At 39.7% G+C, this 23,336-nt stretch overlaps 1 protein-coding gene across 8 annotated transcripts in view; it reads right to left on the bottom strand.

Moving 5' to 3' along the window:
* The window catches only part of NFIB (nuclear factor I B), a 370,296-nt gene that overhangs the window by 178,744 nt on the left and 168,216 nt on the right, over positions 1 to 23,336 (bottom strand). For 5 of the 8 annotated variants that reach the window (XM_083185921.1, XM_083185919.1, XM_083185927.1 and 2 more), the window contains exon 2: positions 8,401 to 8,932. In XM_083185921.1, the coding sequence (XP_083042047.1) occupies positions 8,401 to 8,932 (532 nt within the window). Of the gene's footprint in view, positions 1 to 8,400; positions 8,933 to 9,271; positions 9,518 to 14,645; positions 15,112 to 23,336 lie in introns of those variants that run through there. The other 3 variants (XM_083185920.1, XM_083185926.1, XM_083185925.1) reach the window with 3 other exon arrangements.

Genomic DNA, 23,336 nt, shown 5'->3' with positions numbered 1-23,336 from the left:
TTTCATATCTGCTGTTCAGCACTACGAAAATAAAATTGTATAATTAATATATAAAATTATGTGATTAACTCCTAAAGACGTGTTAACCCTTTGAGTGCCAAGTGAATTGTGAATGGTCAAAATATTCTCTGTAAAGCGCTGCGGAATCTGTGTGCGCTATATAAGAAACTGCTAATAAGTACATTTGTCAAAATTGGTGTGAAAATTGGCAAGCAAAATTTGTATTCATTATAATGACTTGTAATGTTTACCTTTTATTGGAAATATATTCTTTTTTAACACATTTTTTACTTGAATTTATAGGACGCTGGCATTTTTATTATATATTTTGCATATGTCTCACAGAAATGTTGGCACTCTAATGCTGGGCATACATCAAGGCGATTTGGTCTGATTTCGGCCGATTGCGACCAATCGGCCCGTTAAATTGGACCAAATCGCCTCTCCCTGACATGTAGTCGGGTCCGATGCGCGGTCCTGTGCGCATCGGACCCGACTACGTTGTTGGACCGGCTGGCCGTCCGACCACCCGTTCTGGGACGGGCGCTAAGCAGTGACGCATGCGATCCATCACAACGGATCGCATGTGTCCCTGCCGACGGAAGGTCCCGGCGGCTTGCAGTCCATCGGGTGTCCGTACACTGCTGCAAGACGTCCCAGGCAGTGTATGGGCACCTTAAGGGTTAAACTGCCCAGGGTCAAGACACAGTTACTGATTTATCAGCCAGTTCACACTGTCCCCCAAATTAGCAAATGTTATTTTGTTTTTAAATACAAATCTATAAGTTGAATGTGGAAACTGCACCTACACTTCAAAGTGAGTCTCTCAGAAGAATCTGTTGCATTAAACACGTCTCAAACAACGATACATTAATATTTCTGCAATATGATGACTTTTTTTTACCCTAACAAACGGCATTGACAGATACACAAGTGTAGTAAACTTCAGATCCAGAAATACATTTTTTAACATTAACAAAGATGGGCTGTGATTGTTCAATACTACTGTTGAACATCAAGTCTGCAAACGCATTTGCATTTTTATGGCAGAGATTTAACTTGTTTTCCCTTGCAAGCACAGAAATAGAATCTAAATAATAAATGATCATATCTTTATTACATTAGATTTCTTAAAACATCTGCAACATATGTATTAAGGGCATGTTGTGAAATTTTAGTACAGAAAATTAATATGCGTAATGGCTTTACTATTGATACGCGTGATGGTTTGCCTCTCACTTGTTTAAACAGATCCCCAAAGCTACTGACTCGCTCTGAACCAAAAAAAAGTCTAAAACATGCTATGAACGGTTTAAAACGAGACTTTCAATAATAAAGGCCATCGGCAATATTCAGCATTAAGTATGTTATATGTAATAAAGAGGACTCTCAACTCATCTATTTGGGGTCAACATATGTCCATAAAAAGCATACCTTCTACCATTTATAATATATCAAACCTGCTAAGGTTGCAAATATCAATACTCAATTCTGTTGGATGCTCACCAAACAGAAAAAAAACTAGGCAGCTTAATTTATATTTAATTTCACATAGATAAATCTCCTAGCTACAAGGTAGGCCAACAGCAATTCCTGGCTTACTGGTATATTTGTTGTAACTACACTCAATCAATTGTGCCAAGTATTTCTTTAAACTATCCAAAATATAAAATAGTATAGCAGCTCTCGCAAAGGCACTGGGGAATATGCTGGGAGGTGAAAGAGTTTATTTACTAAAATGGACGTTCTATATCAGATGGGATGTTGCTAAGGGCAATCAATCAGAATTAATTTCTTATTTATTTAGCACCTTCTAGAAGATAATATATAGAATCTAATACAAATACAAGAAGGAAAAACGCTTTCCAGTGCTACCTGCTGTAGCAGCCCTGTCCCAGTCACCTACGATCTCCCTCAGACCGTATGGATAAGCTTTGCAGGGTCACCTGGTGGTAAATCCATGGAAAACCAGTGACCACCAGGATCGTTAGGGGACTCTGCACAGTGCATGATTTCTGGAGCCTTGACGGTGCATTTCTGGACTGCACCTTGTCATACACCATCATTACCACCTCAACTGGGTAAGATCACCGATTTATTTTTGAAGGACTTATATTTGTTTCATTGGATGATATGTTTGTTGTTATCTGTTTTATAATAATTTGTATTTAACACCCACCCTGCTATCACCCACTCTGCAAAAATACATAAAGAGAAGAGGCACATAGAAGCTGGGAATGATAACTGACAGCAGAATAGGAACCTACAGTAGGTGAACCTTGGGGTTTGGCATAATGTCACTCACAACGCTCCACCTGCTGATACGAAGAAAGAGCAGATAACTACATGTGAAGTTAATGGCTGCTGCTCCTCCATGTACGATGGGCTGGGAGTGTGGTGCTTGACTGTGGTGTATCTGTCTAGTGACACACACCCTGTTTGAGTAGCAAATGAAATCACCTCCACCACTCATCTGCTAAAAAAAGAAACAGCTAGAGTTGGAGCAGAAAACTGATGGAGAAAGGGGTTGGTACCTAGGGCACACCCAAGGTTTGCAGCCACTGTGTTGGTCACGAGGAGCCAAGTACAAAAATAATTCCATTTCTCTATACGTTATAGGATCAAACAACAAGATATTTGAACAGTGTTGTCCCTACCTGCAAAGAAGCTAAGTTTAACCATTTGTGACAAGAGCTAATGCAAAACTGCTCCATAACTATGTATCTCTCCAGCTGACACAGTGATATTTTTGTTCTAAATAGAATTGAATAATTAGGCTGGGTTAAGCTAAGTCTATTTCCCAATGCAAAGGAAAAAAAGTATAAGTCATAAAATGTGGTCTTTTTCGATTCAAGCGGATTCTTTTTTTTGAGCAAAGATGGGAACTACAAGCCACAATATGTAGGCAGCTAACAGCTTTCAATTCCCTGGTAAGATAGCGGGTGCCAGGCTGCCCCTAATGACAGCTGGGCCCTGTGTGTCTCACAGTTGCCACTCAGTCTGCCACATGGCCCTGGGAGCATAGGGATTGTAAAGACGTTCCGCAAGCCTCTAAAATAAAATAAAAAAATCCCACATATTAGGAGCTCACCTTCTATTCAATGGTAGCATTTCAATATTTAAGACCTGGCTACTGATTTACTGATCTGAAGCCAGTGTATGTACAAGCTCGCTGCCCATGCTTTCCTGTATTGTGTAGCTTACACAAACAAAACAACACTGTAGCAGATTGATCGTTCCAGGCTAAAATTACTGCTTTGTTATTATGTATTTTCTGGCACAAATGTATTTTCCCTTTTTTTAACCATTTGTGTACCAGTGAGTTGAGGATCCACTTCAGAAATATAGCAATCTGTAAGAAATCTATGGGAATCATCCAAAACACATCGTGCTTTGTGGCGTGTGTTCCCGTCTGTCCCTTCTCACAAATCCCTCCTGAGAGCTGATATCCTCACCTACCATCACCATCTGGACCCTGCATAGTGTTGTGCGACTACACATAATGTTCCCTTCAATGTAACATGCTGGAAAATACACACAAGAGATATGGTTGATAAGCATAAGAATAATGAATGAATCGGCCTCAATTTTCTTCTGTTTTCAAAGGAAAGATCCATAACCTAGCCATTCTATTCTGCTTTAGTTTGAACTACCTCTCAGCGTTGTAACTGTGCTACGATTCTTTTCAAACGATTGTCAAGAGTCAACCCAAAGGATCAAAATCCGCTCTTTTCCAAAAGAGTAAAATATAAGGTACATTAAAAGATATTTCAGTAAATATATACAGTAAGTAAAGGATGTATTTATAGTGATACAACACAGGTGGTTAATTGTACTTTAGGGTCATACAACAAATTGGGTAGCCAATCTCAGTAGCTATCTCGATGTATATGACGCTGCACTCAACATAAAATCAATTGCCATGTGCAGCACTCGCATGTATGAGTAACGGCATCTTCAGATGCAATTCATACAATGTTTTAATTGTATAAACGGAGACCAGAGGAGACAATATTCATTGCTGAAGATACGTGTACAGGATTACACGCAGTTACACCCGAAATTCTTTCTAGAAAGGGTATAAGAAATATCCTTGCAGACTATTTGTTTTGCACACTCCAATATACTTTTAGACATCTTGAAATAATTCATATATAGTCTAATAACTTGATACATTTAAAATAATGCCCTTTTATGAGCCTATCTTGCAGTGGGAGAAGACTTAACATTTACAATTCTAGCATTTCTTGTGTGGTATTTGTTACTGAAACACATTTGGATCTTTCAGTTTTTTAAATATCTTCTTATGGAAATGCATGCTTGTCAGATTGGGTGGAAGAAAATAATTGTACTTTAAAACAGTGTGTGTGTGTGTGTATATATATATATATATATATATATATATATATATATATATATACACACACACATACATTCATACATACATACATACATACATAGTATGTGTGTGTGTGTGTGTGTGTGTGTGTGTGTGTGTGTGTGTGTTAGTGAGAGACAGAGATACAGGGAGTGGGGAGTGGGACATACACACATGTATATTAGACACACATACATTAGACACACATACATTCACACAGACAAAGGGGCATTGAAAGCTGTGGTTCTCCCTGAAACAAACACGTAAAGCAGCTTTCATTCTGTGATTGTCAAAAACTTTACAATTTGCCCACTGCATTGCGGATGCCAACCAACGAATCAAAGGCATTCAGAATCTAGACAAAGAGGGGTTGATGCCAACCTCGGTGCCAGTGGCAACCATTATTGGCATCATGCAGATTCTCTGCCTTTTTTTTTGTACTCTTGGCACTTGACGAACAAAATGGCGGATGTTGTAGAAGCAGTCCACAGCAGAAGGAGAAAAAAAAAGAGTGAATAAAATAAAGGAAAAACACGGCAGCTGGAGAGTAAGATTTCCACATAAAGATGACTCTCATTTTTACTGCAAAGACCGTCGCTAAGTATGGAAGACCGGCAAAATATCATCATACTATAAATAAAATAAAAAAATACTATAAATAAAATATTCTTTCTTGCTTCTTATAGGTGCCAAAAAAATCTTACATTAGACTAAACTTTGTCAATTAGAACTGACTCCCCTGTAATCACATTAACTCCAAGTATGCCAAATGGGCTTTAAAAGATTTCTTCTGTGAATATTTACAGCATGGAAAGAGTTAAAAGGGCAAGCCAGTGCTGCGAAATACCTTTAAAATGGGATGAGCACAAATGCTGTACTGGTATTCTTCAACATACTGAGCAATACACATATGCCAATAGTTTAAGGGGGAAAAAGGTAAAAAATGCCCATTATTGACTATACTATTTCTAGAAATTGTCAATATATTGAAGCATCGCTCGACACTGCAATGCGGATGCCAACCAACGAATCACAGGCCTTCTGTGCAAAACAAAGAGGGGCTCATGCCAATCCTAATGCCACTGCCAACCAACACTGGCATGCAAGCTATGCTTTACTACATGCCATCTATAGGAAACAACACCAAGTGCCATATAATGTGAATTTGTGGGCTTATATACTTTGGCAGTGGATTATTGATTTTTTATTATATTTATGTTGATTTTTTTTTTTTTAATGCAATAACAGATACATTGCACTAATGAAACTTATCTCAAAAATGTTAATATGCGTCATACAGACACACACACACACACACACGCCACAAAAGAGTCAATACTCATGTATAGTGATTACATCTCAATTCTTTTTCTCTGGTTTTCTTTATGAAATGTATATTTTTTATAACCGCACTGTTTATTTTGCTGCATCATTTCTTTCTCTTGCATACTAATGATTTCAATATTTTCAGCCTCATTTTCCAGGCACATATGTATGAAATATGCACCCAAAACCCAAACTTTTTAACCCTTAGTGTATTCAAGGGCCCAGAGACCAATGAACAGTCTAATAAAGGCGCAAGTGTCCCTCGCTTATTTCGATGCAGGACACACAAATGCTACAAAGAAAATGTATATGAAAACAACATAAATCACGTAAAAATACTAGATTCATATGACATACTCCTTCTCAGGATTTTTTTTTTTATATATATGGAAGACACTTCTTTTTTATTACTTAAAAATACTATAATGAATGTACTTAATTAGAAGTACAGAAGTGCAATTAAAAATACTCTTAAGAAAGAACCGTCTTCATTGTGAAATACTACCATATAAAATGTAAGAAGAGATTTGGGATATTGGTTTAAATTAACCATATTGAAACACCACTACTGTGTTAAAATAGCTCCCACAGGTGATTTTACGGCAAGCAAATCAAGTTGCACAGTTTTAGCATAATGTTGTCCTTTAATTAAACTTTTTCTGCATGTTCCGTGATGTGCACTAAAATGGCTCATCCTTTTACTTGAACCAGAAATGCATTGCTGCGTAGATCTTCTGTCCATTTTAGGTCACTCTTGTAGCAAGAATGTTGCAAAAAAACAAAAACTAATTTAAAAGTCCTACCTACAACAGAAAACAGCATCAGAGAAACCAGGTCTACTTACTGTAAGCCTTTGCATATTCAGGGGCCTACATTTACAGCAAAGGGCACAGGATGGGGCTTGTCTTTACAGTACCCACTAACAGATCCCTTCACTTACCACACAGAAAAGAACAGTTCTCTTAAGAGAAGAGTACAACAAAGCTTGGGAACTGCAGCTACCTGCAAACAGTTAAGGACAACAAAGAGCATTAAACCAAGATTGTGAATCATCCAGGTTATTTGAGGCTCTTCCACCTCACCGCTTTGTGATCATATTACAAGTAACAAAAGCCAACAGCAAGAGTGGACTTCAAGTTAGGAAACGTTATTCCTTTTACCTCAATTCTTGTACAGTACAAGGATCGCCTGAAACCAAAAATTCAAGAGATGCAACGCTTCATCATACTCAAATATTATAGGAGCAAATATGTGCTAGTATACAACACATTAGTCATTTGTTAAATAATTAAGAAGAATGATTCAAAAAGGCTCATTAAGGCACTAATAGGAACATCCATTTAGGTGTGAATAATTACTGTCGGGCATGTTATCTGAACACAGTAAGTGCAAACCAACTAGGTTATAAAGGTGCTGTGACACAATCAAGACCAGTCTAAACTGACACACCGCATCCACCAACCGGAACGTTCATATAAAACGTGTGGGAAATAAAATTGTGTCCTATGTTCATACCACGTGTGTTTATTTCCATGGTTAATGGGAAAAGTATGTTCTACCTTTTAGAAATTATTGTAAAAGCGCAATTCCACTAATCAGCATTGTGGGCTAGTGATCGGATTTGGAACATAGTGTAGTCTGCACTGATAATGCACAGATGGAAATGTTCTCATAAAAAAAGCAAACTAACTCTGGAACTTCACCTGGAACTGTTGGTATCTAGAGAAACTTAATTGACCGAACACACATACCTGCATTTAACATCATTATATAAAATCTGAATGGAATCAATGCTAAATGATAATATACAGCATTTCTTTTCAAGGAACCAAGCAGACCCTGTTAAATGAAACCTATTTGAAAATCCAGGTTATTGTCTATACTGATTTTACAAGATTCTAAATAAACTATAGTGGTCAAGTTTGTTAAAATGTATGCACTAGTCTGCTAACCAGTTTGCAAAGGTGACTTCATTTGGAATAGTTTACTGCTCATAACCATTTACATATATGTTTTTCATTTGACAAAATATTAATGTATGGCCTGCACAATTCACAAGACCACGTAACGGTAAATAGATTTCTAGTTTATAATAAAGTACTACAACTATATTTTCCATCAGTTAAACACAATATAAGTAACACGCCAATATTATCCTCTCAGTACGTAGAAAATGGCAAAATAAGAGTTAAAAAAAAAAAGTTTGCAAAGAAAAGTACAGCAAAGAGGGTCAGAAAGGATAACTTTTAGGTCATAGCGGCCTCCTGTACCATGCAACTTGGATCCAAATGGCTGTGTGTGTGTGTGTGTGTGTGTGTGTGCGCACGCGTTTATTTTCATAATAGTTTTATTCAATTGGCTTTGTTTGAGTTGTGGTTATAGGGATTTTTTTCCATAAGTGGTACAAAGTAAGTAAAGTAAGCAGAAAGCACATATTTGTCCATGTAAAACTCTCAAAGCTAGTAACCAACATTTTGGTGAAATTTTAAAGTATCTAAAAAAATTTATTAATTAAATCTTTGTGATAAGCAGAATTTAAAAGGATGCAAAACTATGTCTCAAATGAAGCAGCCGTTAGGAGTTTACACAGAGATCTGTACATAGAAATCATTTATACAGTACAAATATATTCTACATGTACCATTGCTCTATGTTGATTATTGTAGATTTTGCAAACATGGGGAATGTAAGCTTACCTTGGTCCTGTACATAGTACGCCAAGAACAAATCAAGCTCCTTGACCGATACAGTTATATGATGTGGCTGGACGCAAAGTGCTGGGTTGGTGCAGTGTGGTGATTTGACTAACCGTTCCCCATCTGTACTTTCCAGGGGGATACCTTTGAAGAGGATGACCATGACCAGATCCAGACGCCAGACCTTATCGGCCTGCCGCAGGCAATCGATCCTCCGGATCTTGCCCTTCTGGTCCGGGTTTGACAGCACACAGCAGGGGTGCTTCTTCCCTGTCACCGTGAGCACAAAATCCTCCCGGTACTCCTGGCGGATGTCTTTGCGCAGCTTGGCTAGGAGCCTGGACGCCCATTTCTGCTTGATTTCTGGCTTCTCGCTCAAAAGCTCATCCTTAACTGCCCTCTCCTCATCCTTCGACATTCGTTTTTCATGTTTTTTGAAGTACTTGCGCTTACGGGCTTGGAGATTGAACCACGTATAAGCGATTGCACGGACATGTGGAAGAAGAGCCTCAATGAATGGATGGAACTCATCCTGCAGAAATAGATGGAAAAAAAAAATACATCAGACAATAGTAAAAATGAACATTTCAAAAAGAAAATTTAAATCTAAAATTAGTACGCGCATCATGATAAAAAAAGCCATACACTACATTCATAAACGCATGAACCAACATTGCCATCAATATGGATTCCGAGGAACCAATGACTTTAAAATAAAAGAGACTTCCAGCAAACTACAGCACTTTACTTTGACTATAAATACAAATGGTATGTACAAAGTAGGCATATCGAAAGAAACCCAGCAACACATTCAATCTAGCATGTATAGCTTTCTGCCCAGTCTTAGTATTGTGCTGACACCAAGCAGTACCATTTCATATGCCTGTATCTGTTGTTTTTTTGTTTGTTTTTTTTTCCAAAAAGTGCACTACACGGTTAAAAAATAGAAGCAGAAATGTTTAGGAGGCAGCAGCGGATGCCACAGCTCATTTCTCCTCTCGGTGGCACTGGGAAACAAAGCAGAGCAACAAGCTCTGTGCAATGCCACTCAATTCCCGCTTTCAGAGCATGCTCTCAGCAAGAGACTGCTAGTGGCATAGCGAGCATGCGCTATTAAACTTGATCCATCTCCTTATCTAGGGAGACAGGCATTCCTGCACTAGTACACCATTTCAATGGCTGAACTACACATCTATGGCTGTTGTGGATGGAGCAGTATAGAAACACACTTATATAGCGGAGAATATTTTCTAGTTGCATAGCTCCATGAATTTAACAATATAATAGATACTTAGCCATAGCAATAACAAGGCGATCATTTTGGTTGCCAAAATTATAATTAAATGTAAGTTATATTTCATAAGATAAATTATATTCTGAAAAATAAAACAGTTATCTACAGAAGCATAAAGACTGTCTAATAAAGTACAGAAAACAATACAAATCTCTGTCTGAAAGAGCACCCAGGCTAATTGGTAATTTAATATCATTTCTTGGATCCTATGGGACAGAATTATACTGATGAACATCTCATAAGTAGCAAAGCTTGTATTATGTTGGGAATACATGAATAAATACTATTTCATTTAAACATCGAGCTAAGTGCGTACACATAGCTTTGCAATGACTTTATCATAGTGTAATATGACACTACACACTGTACAAATGATACTGCACATGCACAAATGTACAGGTAACTGCGGCAATAACTAGACTTGACGCCAATCTGCTTTCTGGCTCTGGTACTTCAATATATGGCTCAGGCCTCTAACTTAAACTGTGCACTGCAGAAAATAGCGATAGTGGTACGGTGATTAAATGCTTTTTTTCAATGCAGATACTGTCTCCCTATGCTAAACCAGAGCAGCTTTGTGCACTAGTAGATTTCTGCCTTCCCCCAGACTGTGAATCAGTTCAAAATCTATCACAAGTAGACAATGAAAAACGGCAACTTGGCATGCAGCTGGCATTGACGGTGTCTCTGCGTGCTGTGACATTATGAGAGCACCACTGGTCAAACAGAGATTTTGTGCAAACCATGCATTTCAGTGTTCTTAAACAAAAATCCTGCTCCATCGTGTTGCTGGGCTAACAGCTTATGTTAATTACACTCTCATGACCATCAACCGATGTCAGGAAAAGTTGCAGCGTTTTAAAGACACGTCACTGGCCGTCCATACAAACAAATCCTAACAAATTAAAGTCCCTGCTCTAAATTGCATGCACTTTTAAGTTTGTATAGTAAATTAGCCTTAGTGTATATAATACGTGCAGCTTAATTTTTTTTTAAAGCATCTAATAACTCGCCTGTACTATGTAAAGTTATTTATTATCGAGTTGTTACGTTGGCAATATTTCACTATACGGAGCCTATAAATGACTAAAATACACAAGTGTCACCTGTTAGAAAAGGAAATACCTCATGAATGGCTTGAAGGGTGTACCTATTACACTCACTTCTCCAAAGCAAACAAACCCTTCCGTTATTGAAATGAACTGCAGTTAATTGTCTATTAGATTTCAAATATTTATTTATTTACTATCAAATTGACTTTATTTTCTAAAATTACAACCTAGGAGTAATAAGATGTTTTCCTCCAAATAAAAGTGGGGTATAGTGATTTTTTAGGAGGTGCTTAGTACTTTTAAACAAGCAAGCAGAGGGTTTTATAATATAAAAAGTTAAGTTTACAAAGTAAGGCATGTAATAAATAGAATGCACTAGATGATCCAGAGGGCCAATGAGGAAATAATGCAACTGATAACGCTTTACAGCGGAGGTAAAATGACATGATTATTATGTTTTATTCCCTGACTAGGCCACAGAAGGAGTTAAAATACAATCTGTTCTTTGTGTGGGAAGCCAGCAGTTTTACCGAGCAGCCCGCAGCCCACGATGAGGCTGCCCTTGCTTCTAACCCAGTGTTTTCTATCCCAATTTTCTATCCCAAATACTTACACAATGTTCCCAAAAATCTTTCTATAAAGACAACAATCAAACAGTTACCAATTACAGGTATAATTGGTATCATTACATTTACAAACACAATATGAGAAAAACACAAGGACTACATGCTTACAGTATGGTGAGCGCAGGAATCATCTATTGCATTTCTAAGCAAGAAAAGGTTACAGTACTATTTTGAGTGAGTGAGGTGGTTTTTTGTTGCTGTTGTTTTTTGGTTCTGTTTTGGCACAATTACATGTAAAACAGAGTGATATAAAGTTTTAAAAGCAAAAGTATACAGAAATGAGAGAAAGGTATTTATTTTAAAAACTATTTTCGAAAGGTATTAAAACTATACGAGATACAAGTGGACACGGGTAAATATAAAAAAGAATAATGAAATATTTCGTGGACATTAAAAAGATGTTAAATCTAGGTAAACTATTTATTGTACAACATAGTAAAAAGGAGATTTTATAAGAAAAGTACATAGCAGCTAAAATGCAGTAGGGGCCTGTTTTTCATTACATTCCATTATAGTTACAGTACCTGGATGGATTTAGTAATGTGAACTAAAAAAAAACATATTGTGATGTACAGACACAAAAAGTAATAAAATCTGTATTACATTATAGTAAAAGAAATGTAAAGTACACTAAAATAGCAGCATTCAAGTATACCTTCATATTACTGCTTCATTAATGCATTTTCAACAGCACTCAATATATAATTATTGATATCTAGCAGTATAGACCATATACTATCATATTTATCAGCTTATTGCCGCATCTGTATTCTGGTTTAAAGTGCTGACTGCCAAGAAAATAGACTTTATAAAAATAAATGGCGGCTTGAAGTAAATTTTATAGGGCCTTCCGAAAAATTTGTGAAGATAGCATACTTGGGAGTTTATACTTCCAATTAATGACCGCAAGAATGGCAATTTACGTATCACCCATTTTGAAGGCAGAGTAGTCCCTTTCATTTTGGGGTTGTCATTTTTTTTATATTATATTATACTATTTTTAAATACATATTTACATGTGACTATAAAGTGCATTTCTTATGAAAAAATATTATTATTATTATTATTATTATAGTTGTTATTACATAGCAATAAATTGTATGTAGTTACAATATCATCAAGCAAAACAACTCCAAATACAATTATAACCAAAAAAACTTTATAATGATGGTGAGTTACCATTTACTTAAAAAAAAAGAGAAAAACTAAAACTAAAATGCTCTATTCAAAAAGTCAAAGCTACATTTAGTCCGAATGCCCAATAATATAATAAAGGTGAATAGCAGAATAAAATGATAGACAAAATATTTTCCATCACCAATTTATTTGATGTCTGATGTTTTAGCGTATTTTGAAATATTTTACAACATGAGGAAACTTCATACTCAAAAAATAAAGATGGCCAGTGTAACAACATCTGTTGGAAAATTACTTTTAAAATATTTAACTTATCAGCTGGCAAAAAAAAAAAAAAGTGATGATGTTATGTGGGAGGGATAGTGACAAAACAGTCACCCTAAAGAGAGGTTACCAGGTACAATCCTACAAACCTGCCATTGCGTAGGTCATATGCTGTCATGCAGTGATAATTTGGGGATTATAAAAAATGTGTAAAATATTGCACTTGTTACATAAAAAAAATACAAAACACTTAATAGCTAAGTGGACACACTCAGGTAAAGTTTAATTAATAATTAAAATAGTCAAACTGAGGGAAATAACAAAAAAATACATCATAAAACAAAAGCAAAATGTATTATATTTTATATACATATATGCATATGTGCATATATGACCAAATACCACTACATGTTACGTGTAAATGAAAGTACGCTTTATACACTGCTTCTTTATTTGGATATACTTCTTTAAAACAATATAAATATATAAATATGTGATTGAACCTAAAACATTATTTTAACCAATCCTTGTCATTTACTAATTATGAATTATAAATGATTAAGAAATATAAAAATGAAGAAATCGCTCGAACGCAGATCTAAATGCGATCAGGTGCAAATGGCCTTGAATATCTTTAGAAGATGCCAGTACCCTAAACACTCCCTGATTAAAATACATCTAGTCACACAAACTCACATGCCAAACAAAATATAAACAGTAAAAAAAGTGTCAGCCAAAAAAACTACAGGACTGTATCCAATCACTGAAAAAGCCTTATCATTGTCTTCATCTTCATTCACAATTTGTAAACGCCTCAGAATATTTGTAAGGCGATGGATATCATTTGTCACATCATTTAAATGTTAATTATTTGTAGATTTTAACAAATGTCCCAACTCTTGGCAATTGCAGAAATAATTGAAAATGAATGTGCTCATCACAAAGGTTCAATAGAGTTCTCTCTTATTAATACTTTAATTGGTAATAGCCTGGTGTGTTTAATGTAGTGTACTCTTTCCATAACCACCAGTTATGACAGTGTTCTTAACTTGCTGGAAATGAAATTATATCTCTGCAACCAACTCCATCGTGCCAAATATAACTTAAATCAATATATCTAACAATCCTGATTAGTAATATTATTAATATTATTGTGAGTCACTTGTACCAATCATACTTAAAATATTGTTTAACAGTCTAAATTGAAAAAGACAAAAATCAGATATTAAAAAATAAAATCAGGACACATACTTTGTATCGATCATAGGAAATTCCATTACACAGTATATGGTGGAGGTGGAGAAATGGTTATTCCAATAGTGATAATATTGCAGCAGGAAATGCACAGCCTTATTTTAGAATTTTTGGAAAACTAACATAGTTTCTACTAGTGGGCAGCACTACACTATGCCATAATGCCCGATCAGCGCTGTGTTCCATCTCTGCCCCCTGCACTATCTAGCGAGAAGACGGAGTAATGACAATACCTGGGCATGAGCTGGGCTCTGCCATGCAACTTCCACCGTGCTAATGTGGCATACACAGGAGCCAGGCATGTGCGCAGAACCCGGCCCAAGGAGCGATATTAGTACATAGGGCGAGAGCAGATGGCCAGGCAGCGCGACCGCTTCCCAGAGCCGCCCCTCCGTGCCCGGGCATCGCTGCCCTCTGCGCCCGGAGCATGGGACGTCCCCGGGCAGCCAGCGCCGGCACCTGGCAGAGGCCATGAACCCCCCCTCCCTCCCCGTGTCCCCATAGGGGTAGTAGTAGAGCAGGGTGCCCCCCGCACACAGCGATGGGACAGATGCCCGGGCACCCCCCGCCCGCACGCAGCGCCCCGTCCCCGGCACCCAGACAGGACAGACAGTGTACCTGAGTCAGGCAGATAGGAGAATACATCATGGCTTGGCCGCACGGCTCCCCACACACAGTATCCACGGGGGGAGGCTTCACCTATTCATTGTAGCCGGTGGCTGGAGGGCAGGAAGGGCTGCGGGTCCCGTCCGGCTAGTGGGCGCTTGCCCCCTGCGCTGGCATGACCGGCGCTCCGTGCAGGCTGCTGGGAGATGATGAGCTGCTCGGCGCTGTGCGGTGTCAGTGAGCGGATGAGCTGTGTTACCCGGCACTAGGCAGCAGCAGCAGCATATCCCGCACACACTATCAGCAGCAGCAGCAGCAGCTCCCTCTCCTGCGCTCACTCCCTCTCTTCCGCTCACTCACACCCGCACCGGTTACACCCTCCGCACCGCTCCGGCTGCTGCCCAAATCACACTTAAGGATTTCGGATTTTTTTTTTATTATTATTATTATTTAATTACACAATCATCAAGGAGACACTCCTCCCCCTGGTGCGCACTGTGCTCCTCTCCTATATGTACCTCCGCCCCCTCACATGCCCACAGCTTGCAGCAGGGTACCGGCGCCCTGCCGGGAGAGGAGGGGTTAAATCAGGCAAGAGGAGGAGGAGGAAGGCTGCCCGACTCCTCTTCTTCCTCTCTCATACCGTCCTGTGTCAGAATGCACTGCACCTAGTACACTGTGTGCCCCTGCTACACTGCACTGTACTGTACGGCTGCCGCACACTGCCTGCAGCCAGGGACAGGGACTCTCTCATACCTGCTGCAGCCACGTACACTGTATGACCCGTGCTAAGGATCGATCGATCAATCGATAGTTTGATTCTATAGATATATATGTGAGGTAGATATGATAGATAATGTGATACACTTGTATAGGTGACATGGAGACTTGGAGAGAGACAAAGAGAGAGAGACAGAGCGAGAGAGAGAATGTATTTATATAGTTATCTACTAAATGAGGCTGGTGAACCACTAAAGAATCACCATGTCCCTAGTAGTGAGCACCCTACAGTATCTGTTTCGCAATTGATACAATGTTCATTAAAATGACAGCATACTGTACCCAGCACCATGGCAGAATAATTGCATGACACATGCATGTTGTATTACTTACAATATCAACATAACACTTGGCATAATGCAAAACAATTATTTGATTAAACTTCACAAACTAGGAGAAAATCAGTGTATCATGCACAACCCAGCAGAGAGATTGCAGAACTCAGGACTCAGAGCTAGAACTGGCAAGCAGGAGATTGCCTTTTATACGCCCTATGCCTCACCTCTTGCTATCCCGCCCCTAGGTCCTCCCTCTCTGCGGTTATCTGGGGTGAGGGGAGCCGGGTGTGGCTTTTACTGACTTTCTTAACTCTTTGGGCATCTCACACATACTAACAGAATAGAAGTACAGCAGGTACAAGTAAGTATAAGAAGTTTCTAGAGGTAAATCTGAAAACTTTATTAGAGCCCATATGCCAATGCTAGTTCCCCAGACTATCAATCAATTCTATGTGTCTCATTAAATTCCAATCTATACTGTAGCTGAGCGTGTTCTAACAGCGTCCTAAAACAGCGGAAGGTGACAGAACTAGTAGGCACTGAAGGGGTTAATGGCTGAGGTAAGTGGCTTGGGACATATAACGGATTTTGGAGGCTGGAAGCAGCTTCTTTTTCCCACTCTCACATACACTTAAGGGCTGACAGGGGAACAGTATAACATTCCTGTCAAGTCACACTCATTTGGAAAAAGTCCCACTCATTAGAAATAGGCAGACTTTCCAGCATCAGTGCCCTCTTAGGGGTTCATACAATTTTGCTCTTAAAATCCATACAGTGTCTTTCAATAGTCACAGGATTCTACATTATATTACTTCTGATGATAACATGTGCAACAACAGTATTTTACAATGAGGGTGGCACAAATGAACATGTCACAAGCCAAAACAAGATCATCCAATGAGACAGAAGGTGAGAAAGTCATGTTGGCTACGTCTAAGCTAAGGGGTTCTAATGGTTTCAGTTTCCACATACCTGTCACCTGAACAATATCGAAACCTGCAAATGTATCGTCATTTATCTTATTTTATCGCATCAGGTCTATCAGATGTTCAGTAATGGAAAGAACCCTTTAGGACAGAGTACTTGTGCAATGGATCTCTGTTCAACCGTCATGCATTAAGGCAGTATCACAAAGGCTCAGATCCCTGCCTTGAGCAATTGTCAAGCCATAATGTCACTGTCTTATGTGGCCAATTTGGATAACATAACGGCAGTCTGTCATGCAGACAAAATACAGCTGACCGCATCCATTTTTTAACTATATTTACCATGAGAGATAATGGGCCAGTTGGGTTATGGTGTGGAATTGGTGTTGTGTGTCATACAGAAGCTTATAGTGTTAAGTGATAATGGTGTGCGGTTGCACCAGGCAAAATACCAAGGCCTATTGCTTGCGTGACAGGCATTCCAAAGCTTCTATTCATTCTTACCTTTAATTAAAAGAACAACATTTTATAACTATTATTTAATGGTATTCCATTTTTGATCTAGTATTTCTATCACTGCTAAAGTAGGGTCATTTTAATCTTATTTGCTAAGTAATATTCACATGCATTGTGCTCTAGAATTTTAAATGCAGTCATGCTTATATGTATTGTATATGATTTTATATTTTATTAAGATATTTAGGTTAACATCAGGCTTATTTCAGAGCAGTGAGCCACATTATAGAACAGTGAACATTAACTTTATAGCATGCGGTCCATCTGTGATGGCACAATGAGCGATAGATCACATTTTAATACAGTGTTGGCTCTTGCAGCATGAGGATTAAAGTCTGGAGAACCCTACCATAGCTGTGCTGTACATAAATGAGAGCAAGGTAAAAGCAATGCTAGTAATGGTAAAACAAACCAAAAAAACCCCGGAAATTTCAGTTTATATGAGAACATTCCAACTGGTGTGAACCGAACAGAGACGAGACTGACAGCCAAAAAGTCAAATATAAATAAAATAAAAAATGTTTAGGGCCATTGGCTGTTTGTGGTTTTCTGCCTGCCATGAAGTACATTCTGAGTTAGTGAATACAGAAGAAATCAAAATCAGTTAGAAGAAGGTAAGTCATGTCAAGTCATCCATGAAACGGTGACTTTTAACCTCTTTGCTGTCCTCATTAAGGAAACCTTCAAACTCGGCCCAGTGGATTAAGTGGTGGGGTGGGACCGGGAACAAAATCAGCCAGCTGCTGTAATTCTCTTGTGCCTTCCAAGCACAGTTTATATAGGGACAAGGCAAGAGGCGGCTTGGACTTTTATGCATTCCTCTATTAACCCAGTCAGTACCCTCTATTATTTGTGCTGGGAATTTTTTAAAGCAATAACATTTTTATTATTAATGATAATAATTCATAAGAAAATGTAGTGTGTAATACCTATATAGAGGCATCCCTGCTTTAGAAATAACAGAACTCATGATCAGTTTTAATGTAAATGATACTGGTTAAATATAGTGATTCCGCTGAGGCAATGTTCACAGCATATTTAAAATGTTTAGTACAATGCAAGGCATGTAGATTCCACCAAAGAAACATTATGCATATGGCAAGTAAGTGACTAGCATAAACATATAGAGGGGGGGGGGTGTTAACTGTTTTAACAGCCCCTGATCTCCCATCTAAGCTGATAGGAGACCGTGGGAGGATTTTCAATTGATATTTTTGATTGAGCTGATCGCACTCATCATGGTTGGGTTTAGCCATGCATAACGGTTAAACTCGGGGCTTAAAATGGTCCTGGGGAGGTGGGGAAACTCATTTCTCTCTCTGCAACCTACAATTGAATAGCTCTGCTTGATGCTACCTGGTGGCTGTTGGTGCACTTACATCTGAATTCCAGAGAGAGAAGGATGTTCTAACATCCGCAGTCCTGTATTGCCAGCCATCGCATTCTTAATGACCGCATATTCTCTAACATATGTGGTCATTAACGCAAGGGACAGCTCCTGCGATAAGAGCTGTCCCTTACGATGCGGCGCCGGTGCTGGACTTCCGGGTCTGCGAATGTGCAGAGCACGGCACTGGCCGCAGGGCATGCTGGGAGGGATCCGTGATGGATCCCTCACACAGCGCTGCAGTAAGAAGCCGCTGCCACTGCGGAGGAGCAATAGAGCATACAGAAATGCGGTAAAAACCCAGATAACAGGGTTTTTACCGCATTTCTGTGTTAGAGAATCACCCCCAGAGAGAGAGAGAGTCAAATCCAATTACCCTGCAATATATATAAAACTAGTGGCACAAGAGCTTGGTATCATTAAAGTAATAGTCTACGTAGTGGTTCAGCCCACAAAATGGATGCTTCTACTGTGTATAACTAAGAGGTACTGTATATGTTAAATTCAAATAAAAGGTTCCTATGGGCTGCATTTATCAATCAATATTTGCAGCTAAATCCCTGAAAACAGGTGGCCGCAAATATTAAGTATCGCCCAAATGTATGTAGGAGGGAGCACAGTAGGAATCTCCAATACCTGCTGTTATCCCTCCTGCACTGCTGCCTGCCACATTCTCCATAGGTTTCTGATGTATCAATATCTGGCAAGCAGCGATTCGCATTCCTGGGGTACCGCCATTCCGAGATGACAGTAGCCCATTTTAGCCTATGGGTTACGGATCGCACTGACCCCGCGGAAGTTGGGTCGCGGCGGGGGGTGGGGCAGCACTAACCGCACATGCTTCCGGTTCAGGACATCACAGGGACGGGCTCTTTCCAGAGCATGGTCCCTGCATCTCAGGTATGATACATCCCACCGATGGGATCGCATTTTACAATAGCATAAACATATAGAGGTCTTGGGTAGTAACATGTCTTATATAAAAAAAAAATAGGAACAAAAGAGTTATGGCGTGTGTCTTCCAAACAATTCAGGACTATTTATGAACTGGAGATATTCAAAGTAAAGTTATGATTTAAGTAAAAAAAATGTCTCTGTGCAGCAGACTTCATGTATTTAACTTTATTATAGAGCAAATACAGCAGTTTATTTGCTTAATGCAAAGTTTAACTTAGGAGCAGAACACTATTACCACAATGCAAATCCCATTTACAGTAAGCACTCACGAACAGGACCCTCTTCCTTCATGTCTTTGTCCTCATCTCATCTCACTTTAAAAGCACATACAATGTACTTACGACCACAAGGAAAGCCGATGCAGCATGTATGATTTAAGGATCAAACTCTGTGGGACCACGCATCGTACCGATATTCCTCACAATGCGCACATGATGTGCACACAATTCATCACACGACCCCTCAAAATTGTTTGGGCCCAGAGGCAGAACTCTGGGAGGCAATGGAGTCATCTGCCGCCGGGCTCCTGCTCTCAAGGGGGCACCTCACCACCACTTCCAGTTTAAATCCATTAATTGAAAGCCATCAAAATTGCTTCTGTGGCTGAGTTCTGAAATATATATGTGTTCTCCCTCTCTTTCTGTATATACATACAGTATATAATATATATTTCATAACAGACTATATATATTTTGAATAACGTTGTGTGTGTGTGTGTGGGGGGGGGGGGCGCCAATATTCATCTTGCCTCCGGGCAACTGGGACAAACTTACGCCACTGTTTGGGCCTGATATCATTCAGGTGTATGGCCATCTTTACACCATCATCTACTCCCCACTGCCTACAACGGTAAAGCTAAACTTGAGTTCTGTTGCTTATTTGAGAACTATGACTGTTGAATTAGCAATGTTTCTAAACCATGTCCATGGGTTGCAATGTCCTGTACTATAGCTAATTGTTTGTAGCGCGCTGCAGACCCCTTGTGCCGCTATATAAACAAAGGATAATAATATGGGCAGACTCACTTATATGCAGACTGATGCAATAGGACGGACCACCTATTTCTCGTCCCCTTTAAGCACTGACAAGGGCCTACTCACAAGTACTGAAACCACATTTTCGATTTGTGGCACAAACTTTCAGATGATAAGAGGAGCAGACAGTAGCAGTCAATGCCTGCATCCACTAGTACTTTCTGCCATTGTTCTTCCTGCCCTTACCTCCAGGCTAATGGACCCAAATAGCAGTAATCCTACCAACTGATACCCCTTTCACACTCGCAGAGCCGGGTCATACCCGGGAATGTGTTCCCGGATGCTTCCTGGGACTCTACCCGGGAATGTATCCTTTCACACTGCACTCAGACCTGGGATCGACCCGGGACAGCCCCATTCACACTGATCCCGGGAAATCCCTGCAAAATCATATGCATGCCATTAGAAATGGACTCCAGGGCTCTGAAAGATGACATCAGCATTTGTGAGCCCAAGAAAGCTCCAATCAGCAGCTTTTTTAAAGTCCTGTGTACCCAATTCTGGGTACGGGACCATTCACACTGACCACATCCCAGGTGGATTCCAGAATCTACCCAGGACCTGGGTAGAAATCCCGGGATGTCCATCCCGAGATATTCTTTCAAGACCCTTTCACACTGAGCTAAATCCCAGGTTGATGCGTGATGTGCAAAAACCCGGGATACCTTTGCAAGTGTGAAAGTGGTATGTCATGCTGAGGTATTGGAAGGGAGCACATACACCCAATTAGGCTAAAATTAAGTCCAAATACTACTGACATTCCATTTCTGCTAACTATAAATACATGAAGAAATTCCAGTCCAAAATGTTCTTCAGTATATTTGTAAGGTATACATAAAGTAGCGTGCTTTTTGTTGTGCAACCCTATGTTAACTAGTTAGTTAATAAAACTGCTTGCAGAGCTGTAGGGGAAAAAAATCAGCTAAGCATTTAGTGACTGAGCTGAAGCACAGCTCTCATATCTGAGAGGGGGAGGGGAAGGGAAAGTACAGTTCAATCCAAGAGAGAAACTCTGACTTTGGAGGTAGGGCTTGTCTCCATGCCAAAAATAAAAACAGAGAGAAAGAGAGGAGAGGGTATGAAGGAGGGGGGTGACTGCAGGATTGGAGTAGCTACAGACTTTCATTTTTTGTCAGCTTAGCTTTATTCCCCATTGATGTTGCATTTCATCACCCACATTTCTTAACTGCTGGCTGCCCCACACTGCCAAACCATTTCTGTTTTGATTTAACTGGGGAACCCACAAAGTGTATACCACTGCAATATTATATTATCTAGAAGTGGAAATAATTGTTGATAGTAACAATTCATAGCAAGATAATGAGAGGAAAACAAAAAGGTATGGTTCCCAGGCAACTTTGATTTAGAAATTAAGCAAATCAGGGTGCTGACTGCAAGAATGAACAGTTGCAACACTGACCAATTGAAAGTGTGTAGTCATAAACAAAACGTGTGACTTCTATAGTGACCATTATTATTAGTACTTAGCTCTATTGATTTAGCACTGACATATAATGCTCTTGATGAAGAACTAGTTAAGAGCCTGCCAATATGACAGCTTCTGCTATGTACATTCACTTTGAGCTGTGGCAGTTTTTGATTTTACTTTGAATTGTGACCCACAAACTCTCCACCCTACACCCAGTCCCTATCTGCTCCTACCTCCAATCTCTGTCTTCACCGCTCCCTCTTTCCATGGAGGTGATTCAACACCATTCGGAACGGGGCAAATTCAGCCCTATTCCAATGGTGGGGGGGGTCTGCTTATTTGTGCATGTGCAGACCACAGCAACGAGCGGCTTTGGCGAGTTACACACTCGCCGGGCAGTTTGTTGTGGGGAGGGTGGGATGGGAGCGAACGCGATAGGAGTGGGGCTCGTCCTTGGGCATGCCCAGCGTTTTATGGGCATCCCCAGGAAAAAGCTGTGTGTTCCCACGGGGACGCAGTCGGGCTGATGCCTGCTGGGGGCAGGCTGATGATGACACAGGACGTCAGCCGCCCGTCATGTCTTCAGCCTAGCGCTCAGAAATAAAAGTCACTTCAGACTGATTTTTATTTACGAAAGCAGCAGAGATCATTTGATGGTTGGCGACCATCAAATGATTTCTCCTGCTAGCGGATGTATGAGAGGGGATGTGTCCTCTTGCGCGGTACCGAGGGAATTTGTCGGGGGGGGGGGGGGTATGAGGGTTCAGTGGGGCGGCGTTAAGCGATGTTTAATCACCCGCTATATCCAGTAAGTTTGCAACAGATTAGTGTCCCTGCAAAAATCGCTTTAGCTTTCTGTTGACATTTTAGCACACAAAGGAGTAATTTGGTCCATCGAGTGGCCTCTTTTGGTCACTGGTGGTACTTCACCTCATAGAGGTGAGGAGTAGTTAGCCTTTTATTGATATATAGATGGTAAAATCATTAATATCAGACACTTTCCCAGTGGAGTTTAAAGTGGTAGGGTTAAACCATGGCTAATCGAGTGAATCACATTTTGTCAACAAAATACAGCAACAACGTGACAATGGAATAACACAGGTTCCAGAAGTAACTGGGCACTTGGTACAGTATAGTAACAACTTTTGGAATGCTACTAGTCAAAAAATAAAGTCTTTCTACCTCTCTCGATACAGTCACACATACATTAAGGGGTTTATTTATCAAATGTTCTAGAGAGAAAAAATTGTGAGCAATAAAGTACCCAACCAATCAGCTCCTGTCCTGTTAGCTCCTGTCACATCTAACATACCCCCCAAAGCCAGCATCATACTGAAAAACCTACTTTGAGCCCCCAAGATTACTGCAGGCATAGGGCCAGATGCACTAAGCTTCA

This window comes from Crinia signifera, chromosome 1 (assembly GCF_055691185.1).
Source record: "Crinia signifera chromosome 1, ASM5569118v1, whole genome shotgun sequence".
Lineage (NCBI taxonomy): Eukaryota > Metazoa > Chordata > Amphibia > Anura > Myobatrachidae > Crinia > Crinia signifera.
Note: the sequence above shows the minus strand (reverse complement) of the source record. Positions and strands in the feature narration are given on the sequence as shown.